Genomic DNA, 23584 nt, shown 5'->3' on the forward strand with positions numbered 1-23584 from the left:
CGCATGCTTCACAAAGTTATTTATTAAAGTCTAAACATTTTTTTCGTAAATTACACATATCTCTACAGCATAACACGAAATATCAAGTACAACAGTTTAGAATTATGACTAAGCATATAATATTAGAATTAAAAAGTAACAACAGCAGGAACAAAACGACAATACTTTTAAGAGGAATAAAGCTATTAGCACAACAAATGCCGAATACTATACAGAGAAACATACAATGAATACTACAGGGAGAAACATGATAATATACATGTATTTTTTACCATGTTAGCTTAGGAATTGTTGTATATTACCCTTCTAAATAAGGGTATTCTTGTTTCTTACACTTATATACAGCTTTATAAATACAATGACAATCCCAAAATATTACTATGAGACATTATTATATCATGGTATCAGAAGCCTAAAGATCATACCCTAACCCTACCTAGCGCGGACCGTCACTGCAATTTACGGCTGAAGCATCTCTGCTTTCTCTGTTCCTTATGTCTTCTTTTTGCTATTCAAACCTTATTTTATTACTAATTCTTTCTACTGTTGCTTTGTAGATTTACTTATGTCTTATTTAACTTTCTTGTGTGCCCCACGTTTTTCCTTCATTGTTTCTTCACTTTTGACCTTTCTTCTTTAACCCATTAGATATAGAATTGTTCTTCACCTTTTCTTTTCCCCTCCAGTCAATTCTCATATTTTTTTTAAAAAAAAAAAGGGAAGCCCTTCTCTCGTTATTTAGTTCTTTCAATCTCGTTTCTTGCTACATATTCTTTTGTTATTAATATGGCTCGGACTGCTTTTTCTGTGCATATTAAGGATCTTGTTCCTAAAGTTTTACATCAAACTAATTATCTTAAATGGGTACATCTCATTCAACCTGTTATTGAGATGTATGATTTGTTTGGACATATTGATGGTTTTGAATCACCTCCTCCTGAATTTAATGTTTCTTTTGATGGTACTTCCAAGTCAGTTAACCCTGCCTTTATTACGTGGAGAAAGCAAGACCGTCTTCTTCTTACTGGGATTCAGGCAACAATTCACAGTGACCTTATTCCTCTATTATATCATTGTTCTACAGTTGTAGATGCTTGGACAACATTAAAAATCACTTTCTACATCCATCCACAACGAGAGAAATGCAGTACAAGCATCAATTACATACTATTAAAAGGGGAGATCTATGCTTATATGTCTAAGATTCAGGAATTGGCTGATTGCCTCTATTCTATTGGCTGTAGTGTTAATGACTCTGAGTTGGTTCGATGTGCTTTGAATGGGCTTTCGTTGTCTTATGACTTTTTTGTGATCATGGCCTCGCACATGCGTCCTGCTCCTCGATTTTCTGAGTTGTGGACAATGCTTCTTACTCATGAGGCTCGTACTTTGTCTTCTCCTGATCTAGTATCACCTACTACGGCGTTGGTTGCTACAGTAGCTGATCCTCTTTCCTCAGCTTCTTCTGGATATCGTGGACATGGTTATGGTCGTGGCCGCGGTCGTGGAGGTGGCCGTGGTCGTGGCCGACGTCGTGCTCAAGATTATTGTCGTGGCAATATTTCACAATTTCAGTATAGCCCGTCACCTTTCCCAGTTTCTCATGGAGGTCCTTTCCAGCATTCTACCTCTGGTCGTGGTGTCTTGGCTCCCTCACCTTATCACTTGCCTGCATTTGTGGCTCCTACTCCCACTTCTACTACTATGATTTGCCAGATTTGTGATCTTTCTAATCATACGACACTTGCTTGTCCTCAGCGCCATAACCATGCTTATATTGCTCCTAGTCTTCAGGCGAATATGGCAGCACTCTCATTGCAGTCTCCTCCAGACAAAAATTGGTACTTGGATTCTGTTGCAACCACACACATGACTAATGATTTGAGTAACCTCTCTTCCTTTTCTCCTGTTTCAAACGATTCCATCTTGGTTGGTAATGGTACTTGTATTCTTGTTAACGGTGTTGGTTCTTCTTCTCTTTCTACTCTTTCTTGCTCCTTTACTTTGTCCCCTGTTTTATATGTTCCGCATTTTTGCAAGAATTTATTGTTTGTTCATCAATTTACCAAAGATAATAATTGTGGTATTAACTTTCTTTCTTGGGGTTTTGATGTTAAGGATTTGGCGACGGGGAAAGTTTTGCATCACTCCCTCACTGATGGGACTCTCCATCCTTTTCAGTCTTCCTCTACATTGTCATCGTTTGCTCAGCCATCAACCTTTGCTGCTCTACATGACTCTAGCTCTATTTGGCATGTGCGTTTGGGGCATCCAAGTCATGTTGTCTTAGATTTACTTAGATCTAGAAAGTTAATTTCATTGTCTAGGCCTTTTTCAAATTCTTTTTTTTTTTTGTAATTCTTGTTTAAGCTCTAAACATTCGGCTTTGCCATTTTCTTACTTCAACTACTTTTTATGTTTTAGAGTTAATTCATTTTGATTTTTGGCAGTCCCCTGTGCCCTCAGTTAATGGTTATCATTATTATGTTCTTTTTATTGATGATTTCACTCGTTACACATGGATTTATCCTCTTCGTCATAAAAGTGATATCATATCTTGTTTTACCTATTTTAAACTTCTTGTTGAAAATCAATTTGGTGGGTCTATTAAGACATTTCGTTCAAATGGTGGGGGCGAGTATCAAAGTTCTTCCTTTATCTCTTTTCTCTGCTTGCATGTTATTCATCATCAATTATCTTGTCCTCACACTCCTGAGCAAAATGGTGTAGCTGCGCATAAGCACCGTCATATCACAAATGTTGCTCGCACTATACTTTTTCATGCTCATGCCCCTCTTTCTTTATGGGTTGAAGCTTTTCTTACTGTTGTTCATCTTATTAATCATCTTCCTTCCTCTTCCCTAGCTAAGCTCTCTCGCTATGAGAACCTATTTGGGGTTCCACGTGACTATACCATTTAAAACCTTTTGGGTGTCTTTGTTATCCTAATTTGCCTCCTTATCGTTCTCACAAACTTGACTCTCCTTCTTCTCCTTGCGTGTTTTTAGGGTACAGTTCTCGTCACAAGGGATATCGATGTCTATGTCTTGATACTAACCGTGTCTATATTAGTCTCTCTGTTCGCTTTATTGAGCATTGTTTTCCATATGCAAATTTATCTGCTTTTCTACCTCCTCATCCTTCTGTGCCCCGTGTTATCCTCCCTATGCCTACTGCGTTACCTAGTCCTACGCCTACTGCACCCGAGTCTACTAGTTTTGCCACTAATTTCGTGTCCCCCTCTTCTTCTGTTGAATCTCCTAGTTTATCTTCCCTTCCTCCTAGCTCCTTAGACTCATCTTCCTTGCCGTTGTCTAGTACTGATTCATGTCCTATATCCACCTCCACTAATACGGAGAAACACACAGCATAAAAAACTATTGATAGTCGAACAATGTGAAAAGAAAATGTAGAAATTACCTCTTACAGTCATAGGTATCGCTCTTTTCCCCCTAGAGTACCTGTACTTCAAAAATTAGTCACTCAAAATTGCGCAGCCATATATTCCAAGTAAATAATTCACAAACTGCAGAATAAATCTTTGAGGAAAGAACAACTTGAATTCGTAAGTCTTGCTATGAAAAATCAAATTGTGCCCAACCTAACTCACAAGTCACAACCAAGAAATAATAATCTAGAGTTATCTTGTTTTATGTCACGCCCATTATAAACCTCGAACCACTAACAGTGTCAAACATTTGCGTCTCTAGAGTTGAGAATATGTCTACGCATGCGTTGTTCTTGCCTCTCTTACATCCGGAGGATGATATAAAATCAAATAGAAAGCTAAAATTCATTGAAGAGTTTTATCAAACACGTCAAGACCAAAGGATTGTACTCAAGAATTCAAAATAAAAAAGTAAACTTTAGTAGCAAAGGGACTGGCGAAGAACTTCAGCCAAGCCCCAAATGTCTTTTGTCAAGAAAATGCTACCGAACAAAGAGAATGTATGATGGGTTGCATGGTTAATTAAAAAAACAGAAATTTTTTTCTTAGTATTTCTGTATTTCCCTTTTTCTTATAATTAGAAAGTTTATATCTCAAACTGAAAGCCATAAGACTGAAAAACTATAAAAGTTCACTAACTCAGCTTATACTATTCTTATAACCACACCCTTTGGTGTTCAAATGACAATCATAAAGTTCAACTGTATAAAAAAAGCAGAAAATTGCAAAAAGAACCCCTAGTAGAATGAAAATAAACGAAAAGAATAAGAACTCACCAGAAAATAACCCAAGCTACTGGAAGAAGAAGAACGACTGGAATGGAGATGACCAGAGAAAGAAAATTAAGTTGATTTCACATTACTATTACTAATTAAAAAGCCCAAATGGCAAATAATGCAATTTGTATTTTGTAGCAAGGAGAACACGTGTATGTCATTCAAGGTTAAAGGCACACTCACAATTTACCCATAATGCAAAATATATTATCGATACTACCCTTAGTCGTATTTGTGAACTTCCACTTATTATATACTAGTGGGAATGGCCCGGGCCCAAACTTGATAAAAATAGCAGCTTTTATTAATTTATAAAGAAAATAAATAACCTTTTATAGGGAGCAACTTGCATTATGATAAATTATGTACTGAAATATGTGAGTTGATTTGTTAAATATTATGGTCTCTGCGACGAAGTGCGTCGTGGTCACTTTAAATGATCCTTTGGATAGCAGTAAGTTTCGTTCGATTTAGTCTTAAAAACTTGGATATATAGTAGAGCGAAGAAAACAAATTCAAGCCAAAAAAAGAGGTCATATTTAATGCTAGTCTTTCAACCCACTATTTACATTAGTTACAGAACCAATATGTTTACCGGCTAACAAAAATATAAATGTACATGCCAGTAAGTCACACAAAGTGACCTGCGTTGTCCATATTTTCTGCAATATTAGAAACAAAAGGACGTCAGTAACGGCAGGTAGCAACGTATCTGGTAGCTTAAAAATATAGCGGTTGTTCTTTTCATTACCTGTCAAACACAAGCTAGCGACCTTCAAACACGTATGTACATAGCATGAGAAAGCGTATATACAGCCATTTTACAAAGTTATAACACCCTGCGAACAAAACAGATGTAAGATCTATAATGATACCTTTTTTCGTCAACCAAATTTTTTTTTTCCAGTAAACCACAATTTATATTGAAAAACATGTTGCATAATCTTAGTCAGTTATACCAATACAAGGGAAATAAAAGTGCAAGGTAGAAAGTATAAATCAATTCAGACAAAAGAATGTCTTAAAAAACATGTACTGATAAAGTAGTACTACTTTATAAGTAATTTTTTATTAGGAATAAAAAGTGTAACAATAGTAAATTGAACAAAATAAGTCAGTCAACGCAGCAGTTATGCAATATATTATTATAGGAACTTAGGGAATTCTTTTGTAGGCATGAACACTGGAACATTACTGATGTTTAATGAAAGGTAGTGCACTAGAATTTTAGCTAACAATGGGTTGTCAACATTATCAACACAACTATTAATTTGTCTGTCTTTTCTTTTTGGATTGCCTGCGGGAAGGCGTTCTTTGAAGATGATGAATGTGAGTGAATTAGAGCTTATGAATGAATATAGAATGGAATGGAATATGCAGTAGTTTTTTTTTAATTTAAAGTTTTCTTTGAGTTGTTTGTGATTCAACTATAATCTACTACTCGTACATCAGAAATCAAAGAATTTATTCTTGAACATGAATAACAAGCTCGTAAAAGTTTATCATCTTTAGTATGGAAAAAAGTAATGAAAAAGTAGAGATAAAGTTTATTAACCTTCATTTTTTCTTCGGGGGAGTCTCCAGTTCAGTTTGTTGCCTCTTGGTAGAAGAGCCACCTTCTGTAGTTAACTCGGTCTTCAGCTCTTCTATGGGTGTAACTTGTTCCACATTCAACTGACCGCTGCCTTCATTTTCTATCTGTTTCTTCAGCTCAACATTTTCCAATTTAGTGTTACTGCTCTCTCCAATTTCTTCAGAAGCTACTGGTACGGGCAATTGAAACAAATCTTCTTTCACATAGTAGGACACAATGAACAACCGTGGATCAGAAGTTCTAGAAAATATTTTTCTCAATTGTATCTTGAAGAGTTTATAAGGAAGACGTTGTCGAACGTGTTCAAGAGGTAATGGTTGGTCCTGCAGGAGAGAAAAAGATGAATTAACACATCAAGATAGTGCTCAAAAGTAATATACTCTGAATTAATTGGATGTTTTAAGCCTATAAAGTACTTGGGATGCAGACGCTAGAAGCTTTTATAGCCTTTAATTATTTTTTCATTAATGATGAATTTAAGAAGCCAATTGTAATATTTAAGCGACCTAAAGGAGATGTTTTAGTTTTCGACAGGCATGTGGAAATGGAGGTATAAGCACACATAATCAGTACTTTAGTAAGAAAATTGTTGACAACCTCTGTGCATTGGCAGTAACTAACATTGCTAAGCAGTATAAGCCAGATGATGAACTAACAAAGCAACATTGAATAGTCAAGTAATAACTTAGGGTTAACTAACATTTCACTTTATTGTTTCTGTTGAGCTTTTACTATTTGATGTTCTTTTTACCTCTATGTATGGTTTTGTCTATCTGGAAAAGCTTATCCACTATACCATTTAAGGTGGAGGTGAAACTACTTTAGTTGTAATTCTTCAATTGAAATACAAACAAAATATCAAATAACTTTCTTTAAAAAAAATTACCAACTTATTTAATTAGTGGTTATATTTTAATTAGTAGGTGGAAAAAAAGGAAGGATAAAACTTTTAGATGTTACAAAATGACAAAAGTTCTTGGGAGATAATACAATATATGATTCCTACAATGAACTTTTTTGATTGATGCGAGAAAAAGAAAATTTCACTCCACCAACTTATGGTTAGTGGTGAAAAGAAAAATTATGTTAAGTTCTGTTTGAATTACATTTATGTTCAGTTAAAAACATAATTGAAAAATTAACAGCAAACTTGTTTTCACGATATCATAGTTTTAAAAAAGTTTCTCCTGCTACCATCAACAATGTACCTTAACTGACATTTCACATATATCTGCGGCGGTCATATCAAAAAATTTCTCTCCTAATTCGCCTATTAATGTTGCAACAGCTGATCCACTGCCATCTGTCATTACAACTTCAAAGTGTGCTCTAATAGCAACAAAAAAGAAGAAGCACAATTAACATTAAGAACCCCACAAGAAAAATAATTGTTAGTAATAATTGACTTGCCTGGTTTCTTAGAAAAGAATGAAAATGCTCTCCATAAACCCAAAAGAATGAAGTTTTAGAAACATGAAACTGTTCAATTCTCCGTTTTTCTGTTCTGGAGAGTAACAAATCTTCAAGGGAATAAAGTTTCTTTAACATGAAAGAGTAAATCAACCATATTGAGTTTTACAGGCAGAAACATTCATAAACTAAATGTTTCATGATGTACTACCAAAGCTAGAATAATAAGAGAACATGATTTAAGCATCAAGTAAATTAATTCGTCGCTTTGATTTACGTTAGCAATTAATTTGCGTTATTTGATTTTCATAAAGCCAATGACTGAAGAAACCTTTTTTGTTTGAAGATGTAGAACAGACATATTTTATTAGGCTTGAATTCAAAGTCACAATACCTGGGTGTTAACATCGCATGCAGCTCGCACAATGAATAATTTTCGGCGAATGAGTTCTGTACTGTTGCCCGCAGTGGGAACACAATAATTCATAAAAATCTTGGTCATCAGCCGTCAATGATAATTTACCTTCCACGTAAAAGAGTTGTATCTGTGAAAGAGAGGGATTAAAGTAGATTTATTGAGTTGGGATAAAAATACTAAAGTACTCTATATGTACACCTATTAGCATGGATGAAATACACCTACATGAGGTTGTGACTGGATATCAGCAATTGGGACAGTATTATTGTATTCTGTCGCAAGCACAAGAGACGAATCTACTGCCCTGACTGTATCTCATTAGTCTTGGTCGGTTGTCTCTGACCCTGTGCATGTATAAAGGCATTTCAATGGCAACAAAATGTCAGGTAGATTTAAAACGACACGAAAAGGTTGTGACAAAATTTAGAAGCGTAGGAAAAAGTAAGAATAGGTTGTTTCAGTGACAAATTATTGCGCAGATTACACCAATAACACGAAAAATTAACAGAAAGTACCAAAAAAAATTCTTTTAGCTGACACAATTATAATGCATATAACATATTTTTTCAGCTGGCCACAACTCCAACATATAATGCATATGTGGTATGTGTACATATAGTGTAGACACTTTATAAGAATACATATAAGAAACTCTGGTTATTAGCCTCAGTGATTGCAGCAGTTCCTGTTGAAAGAATAAGCAAATTTTGCACAAATTTAGTCAGCATTGAACAGCGATATCACCTTATTTGTGAGATTGTAAAGTAGCTATCCCCAATAACCAACGTGCTGCAGTGCTATTTTTATAGCTGCTAAAAGGGATAACATTACATATTGGGAGCTCATAGAAGTACTGGTTGTTCTTAGCAATATTACATATACCATACCTAAATACTGACTGAATATAAAGGCAAACTCACACATATATCCGTGTGTGATATTATATCGGTGAGAAAATTTGCATATAAGCTCTAAGATTTTAAACTCATAAAGTTATATTGTAAAATGAGATGCAATATAGTTCAAAACCATTTCAATGAAAATACATAGATACCAAGTTTGTATAAACTTGTAATTAACTGAAACAGAAATTTCGAACTTATAGTCCGCTAAGTATGTCCCATTTTTTGGGGAAGAAGGAAAACATGGTAGTACAGAAGGGAATTGCATATGTTGGACTATTTAGTTTTACTTGCACATGTTTAATTTGCATGAACTAATTAACAAAATATAAAATTCGATTATATCAATATTTGTTCCATACCAATTTAGAAGTCTTCCAACTTGAGGATATGGTGGATTTATCAATATGACCGAGTTGTACCTTGTCGACAATGATAATCCTATATGACTCATTATGTTAGTAAAGAATTCACAATAGACCTCTTGGAATACCCAAAAAAAAGAGCGTAATGTTTTCCATACCAACATAGGTGGTGCGCGTAATTCGTTTTGCTACAATTACTGGATATTCAACAACCTCTGCAGCAAGGATGCTTCCATCAGCGTCGGCGAAGTCTTCCCACAGGGTAAGGATAGTAGGCCTCATACTACAGTAAAAGGAATGGACAATAACTGACACTACCCAATAAAAAAATACAAGTCTGACAATGTCAGCAAGAGTAATAAAGACGAGGGTGTAAATATAAAAATAGCAGAGATAATTCGATAAGACCGTAATTCAAACAATGCTACAAGAAGTAACATGTTCGCGCAGGAGAGTGAAGGTTGGCAAAAAGGATTTTTAAATGATGCATCTTGCGTGTCTAAGCAAACAAATGCAGCATAACCTATACGGTTTTCTCGATTTGGAATTAATGACTTCTGGATTATGTAGTTGTCACTGTATTTTCTAAAATCTACGCAGCAAATACATCGGCAAAATATATATTTTAGGATCCAAAAAAGAGAACAAATAAATTACCTGATAGATTGCCGAGTATAAAGATTGAGAAGACAATTTTTCTGCCTATATAGGCACTTAAGAACTTATATAAATATTTTTCCAGATGTTAATATATTGCACTTTATGTTTCTTTGTTAAGGTTTTTTGTCAACCAAAAATATTTCTACAAAAAGTTGTAACTGACCTAGAAGAGGAAATAGGAGAGCATTTGAAGAAATGAGACACGTCTATCTAATATATTAGAGTTAGCTACACATTTAAATATTTTCCAATGGATAATCTTGTAAAATGGATAGCAAACTTTCTTTACTCGTATTATATATGAATCATGTTTTAGCTACAAAAATGACACAGACAGTAGAATATAAGGAGTTTTGATCTCCCACTGACTAATGAAGTCTTCTTTACTGTGATGTATCAGATGGTAGTAGTTAATGTTTACATTAAAAAAGGCAGTAATGGACACATTAAAAAAATATTAATGATAGACACATTTCAGACTTCTTTGCATTTCTTCTCTCGTGAGCAGTATTGGATTTTATCTAGGCCAATATACAGAATAAAAATTTGTAGTAAAGTATGGTGATCACTAAAATGTTGTACTTCAAAATGTCAAGACAAAGAGAAAGCTGGATTATGTTTGAAATCCTATACAATTTCTTTTTGGAAATCACATTTAAATATTTTCCAATGGATAATCTTCTAAAATGAGTAACAAACTTTCTTAACTCGTATTATATATGAATCATGTTTTAGCTACAAAAATGACACGGATAGTAGAATATAAGGAGTTTTAATCTCCCATTGACTAATGAAGTCTTCTTCACTACGATATATCAAATGGTAGTAGTTAATGTTTACATTAAAAAAGGTAGTAACAGACAAATTAAACAAAATAGTAATAGACACATTTCAGACTTCTTTGCATTTCTTTTCTCGTGAGTAGTACTGGATTTTACCTAGGCCAATATACAGAATAAAAATTTGTACTAAACCATGGTGATCACTAAAATGTTATACTTCAAAATGTAATGACAAAGAGAAAGTTGGATTATGTCTGAAATTCTATACAATTTCTTTTTGGAGATCTTATGTGTTGTTCTATTTATAGAAAGATCAAATTTGTTGAACAAAGCAGTAACGCATATGGCATAGATCAAGTTGAAGGTGCAATAGATGAGTCTGGAGATATTGCTTCCTGCCAGCTTTAGTCGAAGAAGGTGACACCGATGAGGAGATGGCTGAGATTATAATCTCATGACATTATAACTTTTTAATTAAAGGTATCTGACAAAAGTAATCAACTAAATAAGACGACATCGTCATACAGTATCTGACTATATATTTGTAGCCAATTTTTTTTTTTGGAAGAAAGTAATAAAGTAAATAGAATGCCAGCAGACTTACTTGGTATCCATTATGGTAATTTCACGACATTTGCTATTGTTAGCGCCAACATACTTTATCGAGCCGCAGTTCACCACAATGGCAATTATGTATGTGTAGTGGACATTGCAAGCGACTTATAATTTAGACCAATGTATACGGTCTTAGAATGTAAGGATACAAATAAATTTAATTGTCAGAAGGTATTACGCGTAAAATAATGGTTACCAAATTCCGTATTTCGCCGTTGCTCGTGCAAATATGCAAAGGGTACAGTATTCAACCTCATCGGAGGTGGGAACGGTGGGTCTTGTATGTTAGCATCTTTCACCTCTTCGACGATAGTAAATTTGTCAATAACCCATTCACAACGGTTTATAAGTACTCCGTAGGGTAAAGGAACTCTCACTTTTGCAGTAGATATCAAGTAAGTGGAAAACGGGGTGAAGTTGTCTGCATACTTTTCTATGTCTTCCCCGTATAGAACAACGACTACTTGCTCTTCCTGCATTTTAATAGAATGATGACTTACTCAACTACCCTTGCGTAAGTGTATCCATATAAACACATGGAGACATACAAATGCAACATATTGAAATATTAACATAGTAAAAAAGTACAGTATGAGCAGCCTGAAACTCATGAAAAACAATTGATAACTAATCTATACAAGATTTGCAATTTGTAGAGCATTACCAGAAAAGGAGCCCGAGGAAGAATATTACTCAGTCATAAACCATAGCTAAAATTATTTCATACCATTGACCTAAAGTCAGCATGACTCTTTGAAGTAAAGAATGTGTAGTTGACCTCCCGATTCTCAAATGTAGATCTCATCCACCAAAACTAAAGAGAATCCACAGTATTGCATCACAAAATCTGGAAACTAATTATATATTTTTAAAACGTTTAAATGAAAAAATAATATGACTCGGGAATTTTCTTGTGACAGCCCCAAGAAATCTATATGTTTTAGCTACTTCTGTTATGAGGCCACTCTGAAGTTTCCACCACTTTTAGCTACTTTTCTTATGAGGCTACCATCTCAAGATTCCACCAACTGTTTTTTCCTTTCTACCTCTCAATTGGAATTTAGGGGCCAAGGGAAAACTAAATGCAAAGGATCTTGACAACATGAAAATGTGGACAACATTGTGGAAGAATAATAGCATAAACAAAGTTGTTATTGTAAAACCTTGTTACTGCTCGAAGCAACTTTGGATGAGATTAACGAAATTTCGTTGTTAGTGTCACCAATAGTCCAGTAATAATGGTACAGAAAGCAAGTTAACAATTCCGTATGGATGAAACCAAATAGACCTGTTACCAAGTGTGGTTTGTATTCCAGCAGCTACAAAGTAAAAAATTATCTTGGTAAAAAGAAAAATTAAAATCATGTATACATTAGTTAACTGACAATTGGTATTACATGAGAAATGCATAGTGTAGCAGTCAAAAGGTTTACAGCAAGGTAGTAAATAAAATTAACTTCAAAGGATCACAAATTAGCAGGATGAATAATAAATTGAATACAATGTATGACTGCGAAAGAACATTAACGTATTAGTTACTAGTATTATTATTAGCCAACTACTTAAATGTTTCAAGGACAACAATATGATTTCAATAATCTGTCAATTATGAAAGTGTAAGTTTACTATCTTAGAGGAAACGTCTACATTTAATCCTTCAGCTTACTAAATAAAGGTATACCTAATCAGTTAACACAAAGAAAACAATATGGTTTCAACAATCTGTAAGTTGTGGAAGGATAACTATGAAATGACACTCCTATAGTTGAAGACAAGGTCTAAACTGCTAATTTAATGAATGAAAATCGGTCGCGAAGAGTCTTTCAAATAAGAGGGCACTTTAAATTAAAAGGAAACATATTCCTATGTGTATGCGTAGGTATTTGCAACAAAATAAAGTCATATTCTTGACATAATAGTACCTAATATTTAATTTGTATTATATAAGTAATTTGTGAGCTGAAGTATTTCAATGAACTGTTTCTGGTATTATTAGCATTGTGGGGGATGTATTCAAAAAATAGACAATCTATCATATGTCTCGCAATTAGGAATGCTTCCATTTACTCTTTTGTTTGAAATAGTATATGTAATCTAATTTTAACGTGATTTTATGTTGTTTATTGTAATGCATAATTTGGATTTTAAAAAGGCTTCCTAAGATACAAATAGCAACTTCTTAGAACGTGACAGATCTCATATATCATATCTCGGAAGATAAATTTTAAGCTAAAAGTCATTAGAGGTACTTAATGACAAGCTTATCATCATATCTGACCACTACATGTTCACATCTAATGAAGCAGCAAACTGCAGTAATTTATGGATATCTGTTTTATTAGAGTGCAGCCTTGGAGAAAGAACATTGAATGAATGAAATTATTACCATTAAATTAGTCTATGCCTTCCGAATTCTTGTTCTTTAATTTCTTAAGATGTAAGAAGTTTAAGCAAATTTCTAACACGACGACTGCAAAGTGTATCGTAAATATATCCTTCTGGATAAATAAAGGACTATACATGAAGAAGTAAATAATCCAAAGAAGAAATTGCAAAGTTTGGTACCACAATTTTTGTCTGAAGAACCACATGTCAGACATACATGAATGGTAAATGGAATATCTACTTTCATATATTATCTCAAACATTTAGTTCCTCACATAGCCAGTATGAGAGAAATGATGACACTTGTGATTACCTAAGTTGATGGATCTCTTTATTTTCTTTCAATTAAACAATAGTAGCTATTGCAATTATATTTGAACCAGTAGAATAAGAAATAACATGGTAGTTAGAAGATTACTCTTTCGTCTTGGACAACAGCAATCTGGAATCGCGTCTTTCCATCTTTACTTTGCCTTGGCCGAGGCTTCTCAATGAGTTGTACCTTTGACGTCCACTCTTTTGTTTGTGGAGTGATCCTATCAATGGTTAATCTATGCTCCATGTATTATGCAGATTCTAAATTGGGAAAAAAGAAGAAGACATCATCAGTATATATCAAACGATAAAAAATAGGTACACACAAATAATAAAATGGATGAAATTTTATATTTAATAATTATATGCAATGATAATTAGCACACGAAGTTGGCATTGTTAGTTAAAAAGATTATTCATGGCTAATTGGCTTGTCCCTGTATACCTAATGACTCTATAGAACCTAAGAAATTGTTTTTTCTCATGTAAAGTTCAGGTGCAGTAAACTCTCAAGTTTTGTAAACATTTATATTTTATAAAATATAGAGGTACATCTGTTTAAAAATATCTCTGTCATCTTTTAGATTGTGAAAGAATTACATATAGGAACAGTTCTCCACCTGTGTATTAAGTGATGCCATCGACTGTCCAACTATTGGCCTTTATCTCCAGCAGTATGTACCAAATTTTCATGCAAAAATGCCTCTCCACGACCATCATAGCCAATGCCACAGCCTCGTATAGATTCATCTTTGTTAGAGAAGTCATGTGCGAAAAGAGCATCAGTTATCGTTTCATCGCTTGAGCGAATACAAGCTGATTGCTACCGATCGGATTGCACATCATCAGTATTCTTCGTGAGTTGTTTCCCTTTTTTTTGCTAGGATACTATCTGTTATTGTCGCAATATGCTCATAAAGTAGCTTTTTCGATGATTTCTTTGTAAACAATGTTATCCGTGTAGTGATCGTCCTCGCTACCTGGTATAGTGGGTCGGATTAGCACTTTCACACAGTTCGAACTCTTTGCTCTGGAAAAAGCCACATAAAGTTGACCGTGCGAAAACACAGGTTCTCGCAAATAAACTCCAACAAAATCTAATGTCTGACCTTGCGCTTTATTTATAGTCATTGCAAAGCACAGTCTTACAGAAAATTGTGTCCTTTTAAATAGAATAGGCATTTTTTCATCTTGGGATGCTAATAATGGTATCCTAGGGACAAACACATGTGTATTTTTCAAGTGACCAACTGAAATATTGGCGCTAATGACATGCGATTTAAAATCACAGCAAGTCAAACGTGTTCCATTACATAAACCATCAGACGGATTTAAATTTCGTAATAATATAATTGGGCATTTTTGTTTCAATGTCAATTTGTAAGGAGGCAGACCAGGTGGATTTAAACTGTGCAATAGATCCTCAAATTGTGATTGATCATGAGGTTCAATAGTTTCATCAATACCAATAAAAGTTTTTGATTCTTCTGGGAAGCGAGCAACAAGCATGTCGTTGATGTCGTCGACGAAATCATTCTTAGTTGTTAAGATAACACGGGAACTTGTATAGGATGAGGAGGAAAAAAAATGTATGCACGTCTGGATAAGTTATCGCGAATAATTTATCCAAGATTCCTTTTCTGTTGTATAAGGAATGATCAAAGAAGTTGCAATTTCAATCTTGTTTGCTGAGTTTACTTTTTCTTCTCCGTTTCCTATTCGCAATAAATAATTACAAAATGAAGGGTCATTTTTCGCTCTCATATTTTTGAATAACCGCAGCCTTTCAAGTTCTTCCCAAATATGAGAATATAGTAAACTTTCGTTAATGAAATCTTCCTTTTTTCCGTTCCGAACTACTGGTAATGTCTGCCTGAAGTCACCTCCGAAAACTACAACTTTTCCACTGAATAGTATCGTTGAATCCATTAAGTCCTTTAAAAGTAAATCAAGCAGTTCGATCGTTCTTTTTTTCGCCATAGATACTTCATCCCATATAATTAATTTTGCATCCTGAATCAAACAGGCAAGTGAGCTTTGTTTGCTGATGTTGCAGGTCACATTTTCATCAGTATTTATAGGAATTTTAAAACGTGAATGTGCAGTTCGTCCACCAGGAAGTATAGATGCAGCTACGCCGGAAGTGGCAGTTGCCAATGCTATATACCTTTTAGATCGTACAGTTGCCAACAATGCACGATATAAAAAGGTTTTCCCTGTTCCTCCAGGTCCATCAATGAAGAATGCCGCAGCTTTGTTTGAAAAAATTCTCTCTATAATTATATTGAATGCTTTAAGCTGATCTTTATTCAACTTTTTGTGTAATAGTATATCCTCATTAGTAACCGCGATAGTCCTTTCGAAGTGTACCTCCTTTGCCTCTTTTGCCGCTACAGAAGGCCTTATTGTTTCAGGAATGAGTTGATATTCATTTATGTCACCACCCATAGAGTGTAATATATCGTTAATATGGTTTAAAACTCGGTATCGAATATCGTTTTTCTGAATATTGGGTACCAACTTATAATCCTCGGACATGTGCTCTTCAAATTGTTCCCAGAGTTGTCTTGGATTAGTAGGATTACAGTAAATCAGTAATATAGCAAATAAATGTCTCAAACTGTATGGCATTTGGTAACTTGCTACTTCCGACATGCATTCAAGCAAACTATTGTCGCTTTGTAGCAATCCCCGTTTTTCCACTGATTCTCTAAAGCTGCTACAACGTTCTCTATTAACAGTTAGCAAATCATTATATGATTTTGGTCCTCTAATAGTCATTAATAGCATTCTAAGATAATATCGTTCACCTTCTATTGGATGACATGTTACAACACGACCAATAGCATATCGGTGTTTCCGAGGTGTCCACATCCTCTCTGTTGCAGACCAAACAAAATGTTCAGGGAATTCCCGGTATAATAGATTGAGCTTCATAGCCTCTGCATTTGTTCTATTCATTTCGAAAAAATGTGTTAACATCGTTTGCTTAATCAACGGATTATTTACAAGTGTATCTACATTTGCGCTGCTTCTGAATGAAACAAATTGTTTTCCTTTAGATGAAGTTGAAGAGAGCATGCAGTCGATGACATTTCACTAATGGAGAAACCGTACAAGCGCCACATAGCTTCGGGAGGCGACACCCATCTAGCAGAATGGTATTCCTTTATTTCATCTACTTCTGTATTTGTATCATTATTATGTACTGAAAATGCAATCTTGTCATGACCTTTATATATATACTTATAGAGATACTTAACGACCTTAATATCATAGCATATCTCGACATTCACATGGCAGTCAAATTTTCCCAGCAAAAAAGGATTATATGGAACAACCCATGAGTTATCCAAGTATTGTTCTCTTATTTTTACCACCAGTCCTGTATTGCGTCTTCTATAAATTGGGTAAGATTCTACTCCTTTTGATGTCCGGTCCGCAAAGCTTTTTGGATATTTGAATTTACAGTAGCCTTTTTTCTTCATACAAGAGTTTGTTGGGTTTAGATTACCGCATGGACCATGCATCATGTGTTTAAGAACAAGCGAATATAAATCTGGTTCTGCATTTTCATCAGGTATTTCAGCACGAATAATATTATCGTAAGCCTCTGGGGTAAGTAACTTGTATTCATTAGTTAATATTATAAGAAAATGAGCGTGTGGTAAACCTTGCTTTTGGAACTCTACAGTATACATAAAAGCTGCTACCTTTCCAAAGATATTTCGCTTTAGTATATCATTTTTGAATTCTTCTATTTTCGCTCTAAATACACGGCTGATCAAATCAGGCCTATTATGTGCCTCATCAGTTGATATTAAATGTTCCTTTATTTCCATCCAAGAGAGATTACATGTCATAGTTATAAATAAATCAGGTTTACCGAAATGCTGCACGAGCGCAATAGCATCCATGTACCGTTGTCGCATATCCCGCGGCCCTCCAATAAAAGAGCTTGGAAGAAAATTTTGTTTCCCGATATTAGAAGCATCGCGTTCACCTAATCACAAGATGTCAAGAAGTCCTTGTAGCATAGCCATCCTGAATAAATCTTGATTGAACACTGCGAAATCCAACCTTTGCATTTCTAGTTTAATGTATTCATCAACTGAATACTGCTGAGATATTCTTCCGGTATGCAATATTTCATCTTCATCGTCATTTCTCATTTGTAATTTGTAACAATAATACTCACGAACAGAAACTGTATCTCTTCGTCGCTGCCCTTTTTTAAGAATTTCAGCTTCCATTTCAAGATATCCGTCAAGTGACGTAACATTTCTTATACTTGGTACCTCTTCGTGATGCGCAATTCGTAAGTACGCAGGACAATTTGCTGGGAGCTTCTTAATACCACAATGCCATCCACTTTGCCCTAGCGGAAATAATAGCGGATATTGCAATGCATCATAACAGCCATAATAGTAATTCACCATTCGTGCTCGATCAGTGCGAGGGTAAATTTGAATATGTGGTGCATTAAAGGTTGCGCTATCATTTTCCTCAGTCCATATTGCTGCAATTTCAGATGAAGTCGGCAAATTATATACTCTCTGGTCCAAATTTAAGTCGCATATGAGGGCTATGTGGAAATCTTGAAGGTTCGGTATATGTACCAAGGATCGTAAAAACACAGAGTATGGATTTATTGATAATATATCCATCAATTCTTTCACTACTGATTCGTGGATTCTGGCGGAACATGCCATCCTGTGTGCCAGATCATTGCAGTTATCATAAATGTACAACTGTATATTTCTTGGTTTGTCATCTGTAGTGTGCAAATTATTTATCCAATGGTACATCTTCCCTTGAACTCTGAAGGTGTAGATACCAGAATTTCTTTTTGCTAAATCTTTATCATACTTTACACCAAGTGATGTGAACGCAAAAAGATTATTATACGTTCTAATGTATGTTCGGAAGTGTTTGGACTCCACACTGTTTCCAAGAAATAAATTACGCAGTTTGGTAGGCATTTGATGAGAAGTTAACTTTATTGTCCCACTGCCACAACAAAATGTAGGCGGTTCATACTGAAATCTCTTTGCTGAGCAAAATTTGCAGATTGGAACTTTCTTCAGCAGAGCATAGTTTGAACGCAGCTGACCGATAATTGGACAAGACTTTGTAGTGGGTGTACGACCTATATATTGGAAATAGACTGTTAAAATTAAGGTGAACCAGAGGAAACAATTAGTGTTTCAGCAGACAGAAAACCAAACGAACCTCTAGGCATAACTACTTCGGAGTCTTTGTTACGTAGTTCCCCGGGTACTGTAAGCACGTGATTTTTGCTTTACGAGCAATCACTCCAAAAGAAAATTCAAAATATATATGTGTGCGTCGTCCGTTTTAGGTTGTGATTTAACTTACTTAAACATTTTTATTTTTATGATAATTATGTTGAAGTGCTATATTGTTATTTGTTTTAATTTCATTGGTTTTATTAGTTATTTTTATTTTTATTTTTCTTTAAATTGGAAAACAAAAGAAAGTTGAAATCGGTTGGGCCCAAAATAAATGAAACAAAAACAGGCCCAAACCAGCACTCAGCCCAGTCCAGACCAGGCCTGCCCAGGCACCTCCTGAAACGACGTCGTTTCAGGCAAATCAATCTGAGCCGTCCGTCCCAGCCGATCCAACGGTTCAGGACCTCTTTCAGCGACCCATGTTCAAACCCGACCCAAATAACCAGCCTGACCCAACCCCTCACTTAAACCAAACGACCCCGTTTAACTACCAAACGACCCCGTCTCATTTCTCAGCATCAGATCCAAGCCGTTGAGATCATCTGATCTAACGGCTCAGATCCAATCCCATAGACCATATATAAACCTTCTCTTACACCCACGCCCCCTATACCAACACCCCACCCCTTCGTCCCCAAGCTCAAAGCCGGACCTCCCATTAGAAACCCTAGCCGCCCCCGTCTCCCTCGCCATTAAAGCCGGCGGCATGGACGCCGGTGGCCACCTCCTGAACACCCTAAGACCCCCTCACTCTCCTGAACATGGATCTGTTACTCCCTAGACTCGAATCACTTTCCTTCGACTCGAATCTTCATTTGAAGATTTGAGTCGAACCTGGACCTATGCCAAACCACCCCATCTTCATACCAGACATTCCCCTGACCTTCCTCGTGACCAAACCAAGCTTGGTTTGGTCCGAATCTACCCACAACTCCTAAAAATCAGATCTGGAAATCCAGACCTTAGGACACATGCACCTGGGGAACCCGGCCAGTCTTGACAAGGGTTTGAGGTCTAATAGACCTTAATCAAGGTGTTCTCATGTGAGAACACCCTGATTAAAGTTTGTTCGGCCTCAAGGGTTCGAAGTTGAATCAGAATTTGGGTCATTTTTGATTTCAAACCTTTTTGGTAAGTTTTTCTTTCTTTTGTTTTAGTTCTAATTAAGTTGTCAGCATGTTCTGTTGTGTTTGTTTGTTATGTTGTTATTTTTATTTCGGATTTCTTCCATCTCTGTTAAAGGCCTTTTATTTGGTCGATTGTCTTCTGTTTGTTCTGAATACACTCTGTGATAAACATGATCGTCAGTTAGATTAGTCGTCAAATGAACTAATTCATATAGGCCCAGTAATTTAACAAAAGTTGTCTGATACCCCTTAGGTCCCTGAACGTATTGTTTATGCGAGCGACTGATTATTACCTGCTATAATTAGTATAGTCGACTCGATAAATGTCGTCGATTAGTTTTCTATAACTAATGAATCGAATGAGCTAATAATGTCGCATGACTAATGAGCCTGTATTGTGATTTGAATGTTGGGCATTACCCATGAATGGTAGTTTGTAACTACATTGTAAACAATTAAAGGCCAGGTTGGGGCAGTTCTGAAATCGAATGTTCAAAGCCCAAAGTGCCCTGATGCTGCAATAGGCAGGGCAGTAATAATCCAGGGTTAACAAGGGCATTCTGGGGTGTTGAAAAAGACAGAAAAGATTAGTATAAATGGGCTGACAAGTAGGGTACTAATTTAGGATTAAACTAATACCAATGGGGAACAAGACACAAGGGTATGGGGCTTAAATTGAATAATAAAATGATGTCCATAACTCCTGATTAAACAAAACCAGGCGTGGGGAACAAAAGGGGCTGGCACCAAAGATGCTTAGGCATGGGCTTTAAAGAGTATGGGTAGGCTGCAAGTTGCAGATGAGGGGCAACCTGGCTGCACTGAGTCATTTGGCTTATAAATAGGCCATTTGAGAACTGAAAAAAGGGCTGGAATTTTTAGTCTTAAGGCTGGTTTTTAGTCTTCAGAAAAGAAAAAAAAAACAAAGTGGAAATTTTAGTCTTAAGGCTAGAGTTCGGAGTCTTAGGCTGGACATTTTTAGTCTGCAGAGAAAAAAAAAACAAGAAGCATAGAGTCTCAGAGTATTGTAACCAAATACTGTCTGAAAATTACATAAGAGTTTAGGTTGGTTTAGCTGCTTTGGCCAATTGCTGCTGGTTGCCTGTTCGAGCTATTTTTGGTTGTTGAATTGCTGGGGTGTTACATTGAATACTCTGCTGTCTCTGCTGGTTCATTACTCTGTTTTTCTGGGTTCGTTGTCTGTTGCTCGACTATTCGGGAGCTTCATCATTTTTGGTTGATATTGTTGCTGTGTTGTTACTGTGTATCTGCTGTTGCTGTGTTTACTGCATACTGCCCAGCTGATCATCCCTTTCTTCTTTGTCCTCTATACCAGGTACACAACCAATGCACTGTCAAGAAATGTAATTGAAAATGAGCATGAATACAAATGAAAGATTTTGAAGGATGTCTCTTTACACATAGATTGTTACATTAAATATTCATGCAATGTGTAATAGTTTTACATTTTGTTCTGGGTACTAGAGGTAGTCTTCATGCCTATAAATGTCAATGTATGGTAGTTGAATGCTAGAATGTGCATATAGGCTGGTGATGAGAGTATGCCCCAGGCAGTAGTTTGTATCTCATATTTAGTTCAAAGGTGTAGTATAAGCCTGTAATATATGCCAAGCATGAAATTCGTACACTAAATAAGTTCTTTCCTTTCCAATAAATTGCTATACATAACTCTTAAAACCATGTTTTAAGATCAGGAACACAAATTCAGGGCCTCAACCTCACAACGGTCGAGTCCAGGCCAAAATAGGCCAAACCGGCCTGTTTCGAACAAGCGGTGGCCCAGGTCTGGCCAATCACGCTTGGGCTGGATTTGGCCCGTGATTATTTGTTCGGACGGCCTCGTTTATGATTTTAGGCATTTCTGAATGTTGTTACAGATAACTTGCAAGCATGTAATTAATTAGGACTATCCACTGTTTGCAATTGATAAGGACAAACGCGATAAGAAACGTAGTTGCTATAGGATATCCTTTAAAATAAGAACGAGATGAGCCTTCATGAAAATAAACAAAACGTGCAGATGCGGGGCCCTTGTTAAATGTATATTAGTGAAGCATTTAGTTTCCAGGACGGGTTGTTTAGCAAATCTCACAACCTTCCTAAAATAACAATACGTTAGAATCTTTAGGACGCGCCTTAATAAATCTTACCTTCGTAAACTCGGGTGCACATTGATGTGACCCAAATCCAAATCTCAACGGAATCGAAATATGTTTCTAATCACGGGTACATTGATTGTGACGTGGTTCGAGATGCGTGTCCATGACGTTGCAAATTCATTTTTAAAAAATAAGAATGAGATGAGCCTCGCCAAATAAAATACAAATTGCGGGGCCCTCAGTAAATATTTGCTTTAAAAATTATTTGGACTTCGGGATGGACCGTTTAGTAAAATTCCACGGTCTTACCCAAAATAAATACGCTAGTCGCTTTAGGCGCGCCTTTAATAACTTAATTTCCTTAAACTCGGGTGCACATTGATGTGACCCAAATCCAAATCTCAACGGAGTCAAAGTGTGTCGACGACCACGGGTACATTGATTGTAACGCGGTTCGAGATACATTTTCACAACGTTTCACATTCTTGTAAAAACAATAATAATAAAGCGGTTAAAAGTTAAAATTTGCACATAAGTTCATACTTGTATAAAATCAGATAATCAAGCCGAATATAACAATTGAGCGACCGTGCTAGAACCACGGAACTCGGGAATGCCTAACACCTTCTCCCGGGTTAACAGAATTCCTTATCCGGATTTCTGGTACGCAGACCATAATATAGAGTCATTCTTTTCCTCGATTCGGGATTAAAAATTGGTGACTTGGGACACCCTAAACCTCCCAAGTGGCGACTCTGAAATAATTAAATAAATCCCGTTTCGATTGTCACTTAATTGGAAAAAACTCCCCCTGCGCCCCTCGGGCGCGGAAAAAGGAGGTGTGACAGCTCTGGCGACTCTGCTGGGGATTTATATTTACCCAGAACCACTGGTTCAGGGTTAAGAATTCGAGCTTAGAATAATTGTTATTATTTGGCTTTATTTATTATCTGATTATTACATGTTCTGAGCCTAATGTGCTAAATGCTGCTTTTACCGCTTTGATATTATTTGAACTGTATATAAACTGTGCCGAAACCTTTCTCTTCTTACCTCCGGGGATGTGCTCACTGGTTGAGACTCCCTATTCTGTTAGTGTCATACCCTAAATAAAAGAGGCTCGGAAAGTTTCTAAGCCGGCTGGCCTTTTGGTTCCCGGAAAGGAGCTCCTTCCTCAACTCGAGTTGTCCGCTCGGGTACACTGTCTAGAACACCGACCCAGGTTTTGAACATAGAATAACGTGACTTCATGCCGGATCCCTAGTAGGAACGCTTATTTGCATCATGTTGCATATGACTTAGGGGACTCAACACAGGGGTTGGGTCCGTCTAGGACTACCAACCTGATATGAAAAGACCATTCTGATGCATCCTATTGTTTCCCGTGCATTTATTTGTCTCATGCCCGCATG

The 23584-nt window shown here is 36.0% G+C and overlaps 3 protein-coding genes across 3 annotated transcripts; all 3 read right to left on the bottom strand.

Moving 5' to 3' along the window:
- Positions 1 to 14582: 14582 nt before the first annotated feature.
- On the bottom strand, positions 14583 to 15179 carry LOC138885040 (uncharacterized). Its single transcript, XM_070165925.1, has one exon. It carries the CDS (start codon positions 15177 to 15179, stop codon positions 14583 to 14585), a length of 597 nt encoding a protein of 198 aa, XP_070022026.1.
- A 99-nt stretch (positions 15180 to 15278) lies between these two features.
- Positions 15279 to 16631, bottom strand: LOC138885041 (uncharacterized). Its single transcript, XM_070165926.1, has one exon. It carries the CDS (start codon positions 16629 to 16631, stop codon positions 15279 to 15281), a length of 1353 nt encoding a protein of 450 aa, XP_070022027.1.
- Positions 16632 to 16687: 56 nt separating this feature from the next.
- Positions 16688 to 17587, bottom strand: LOC138885042 (uncharacterized). Its single transcript, XM_070165927.1, has one exon. It carries the CDS (start codon positions 17585 to 17587, stop codon positions 16688 to 16690), a length of 900 nt encoding a protein of 299 aa, XP_070022028.1.
- Between the last annotated feature and the right edge of the window lie 5997 nt (positions 17588 to 23584).

This window comes from Nicotiana sylvestris, chromosome 2 (assembly GCF_000393655.2).
Source record: "Nicotiana sylvestris chromosome 2, ASM39365v2, whole genome shotgun sequence".
Taxonomy (NCBI): domain Eukaryota; kingdom Viridiplantae; phylum Streptophyta; class Magnoliopsida; order Solanales; family Solanaceae; genus Nicotiana; species Nicotiana sylvestris.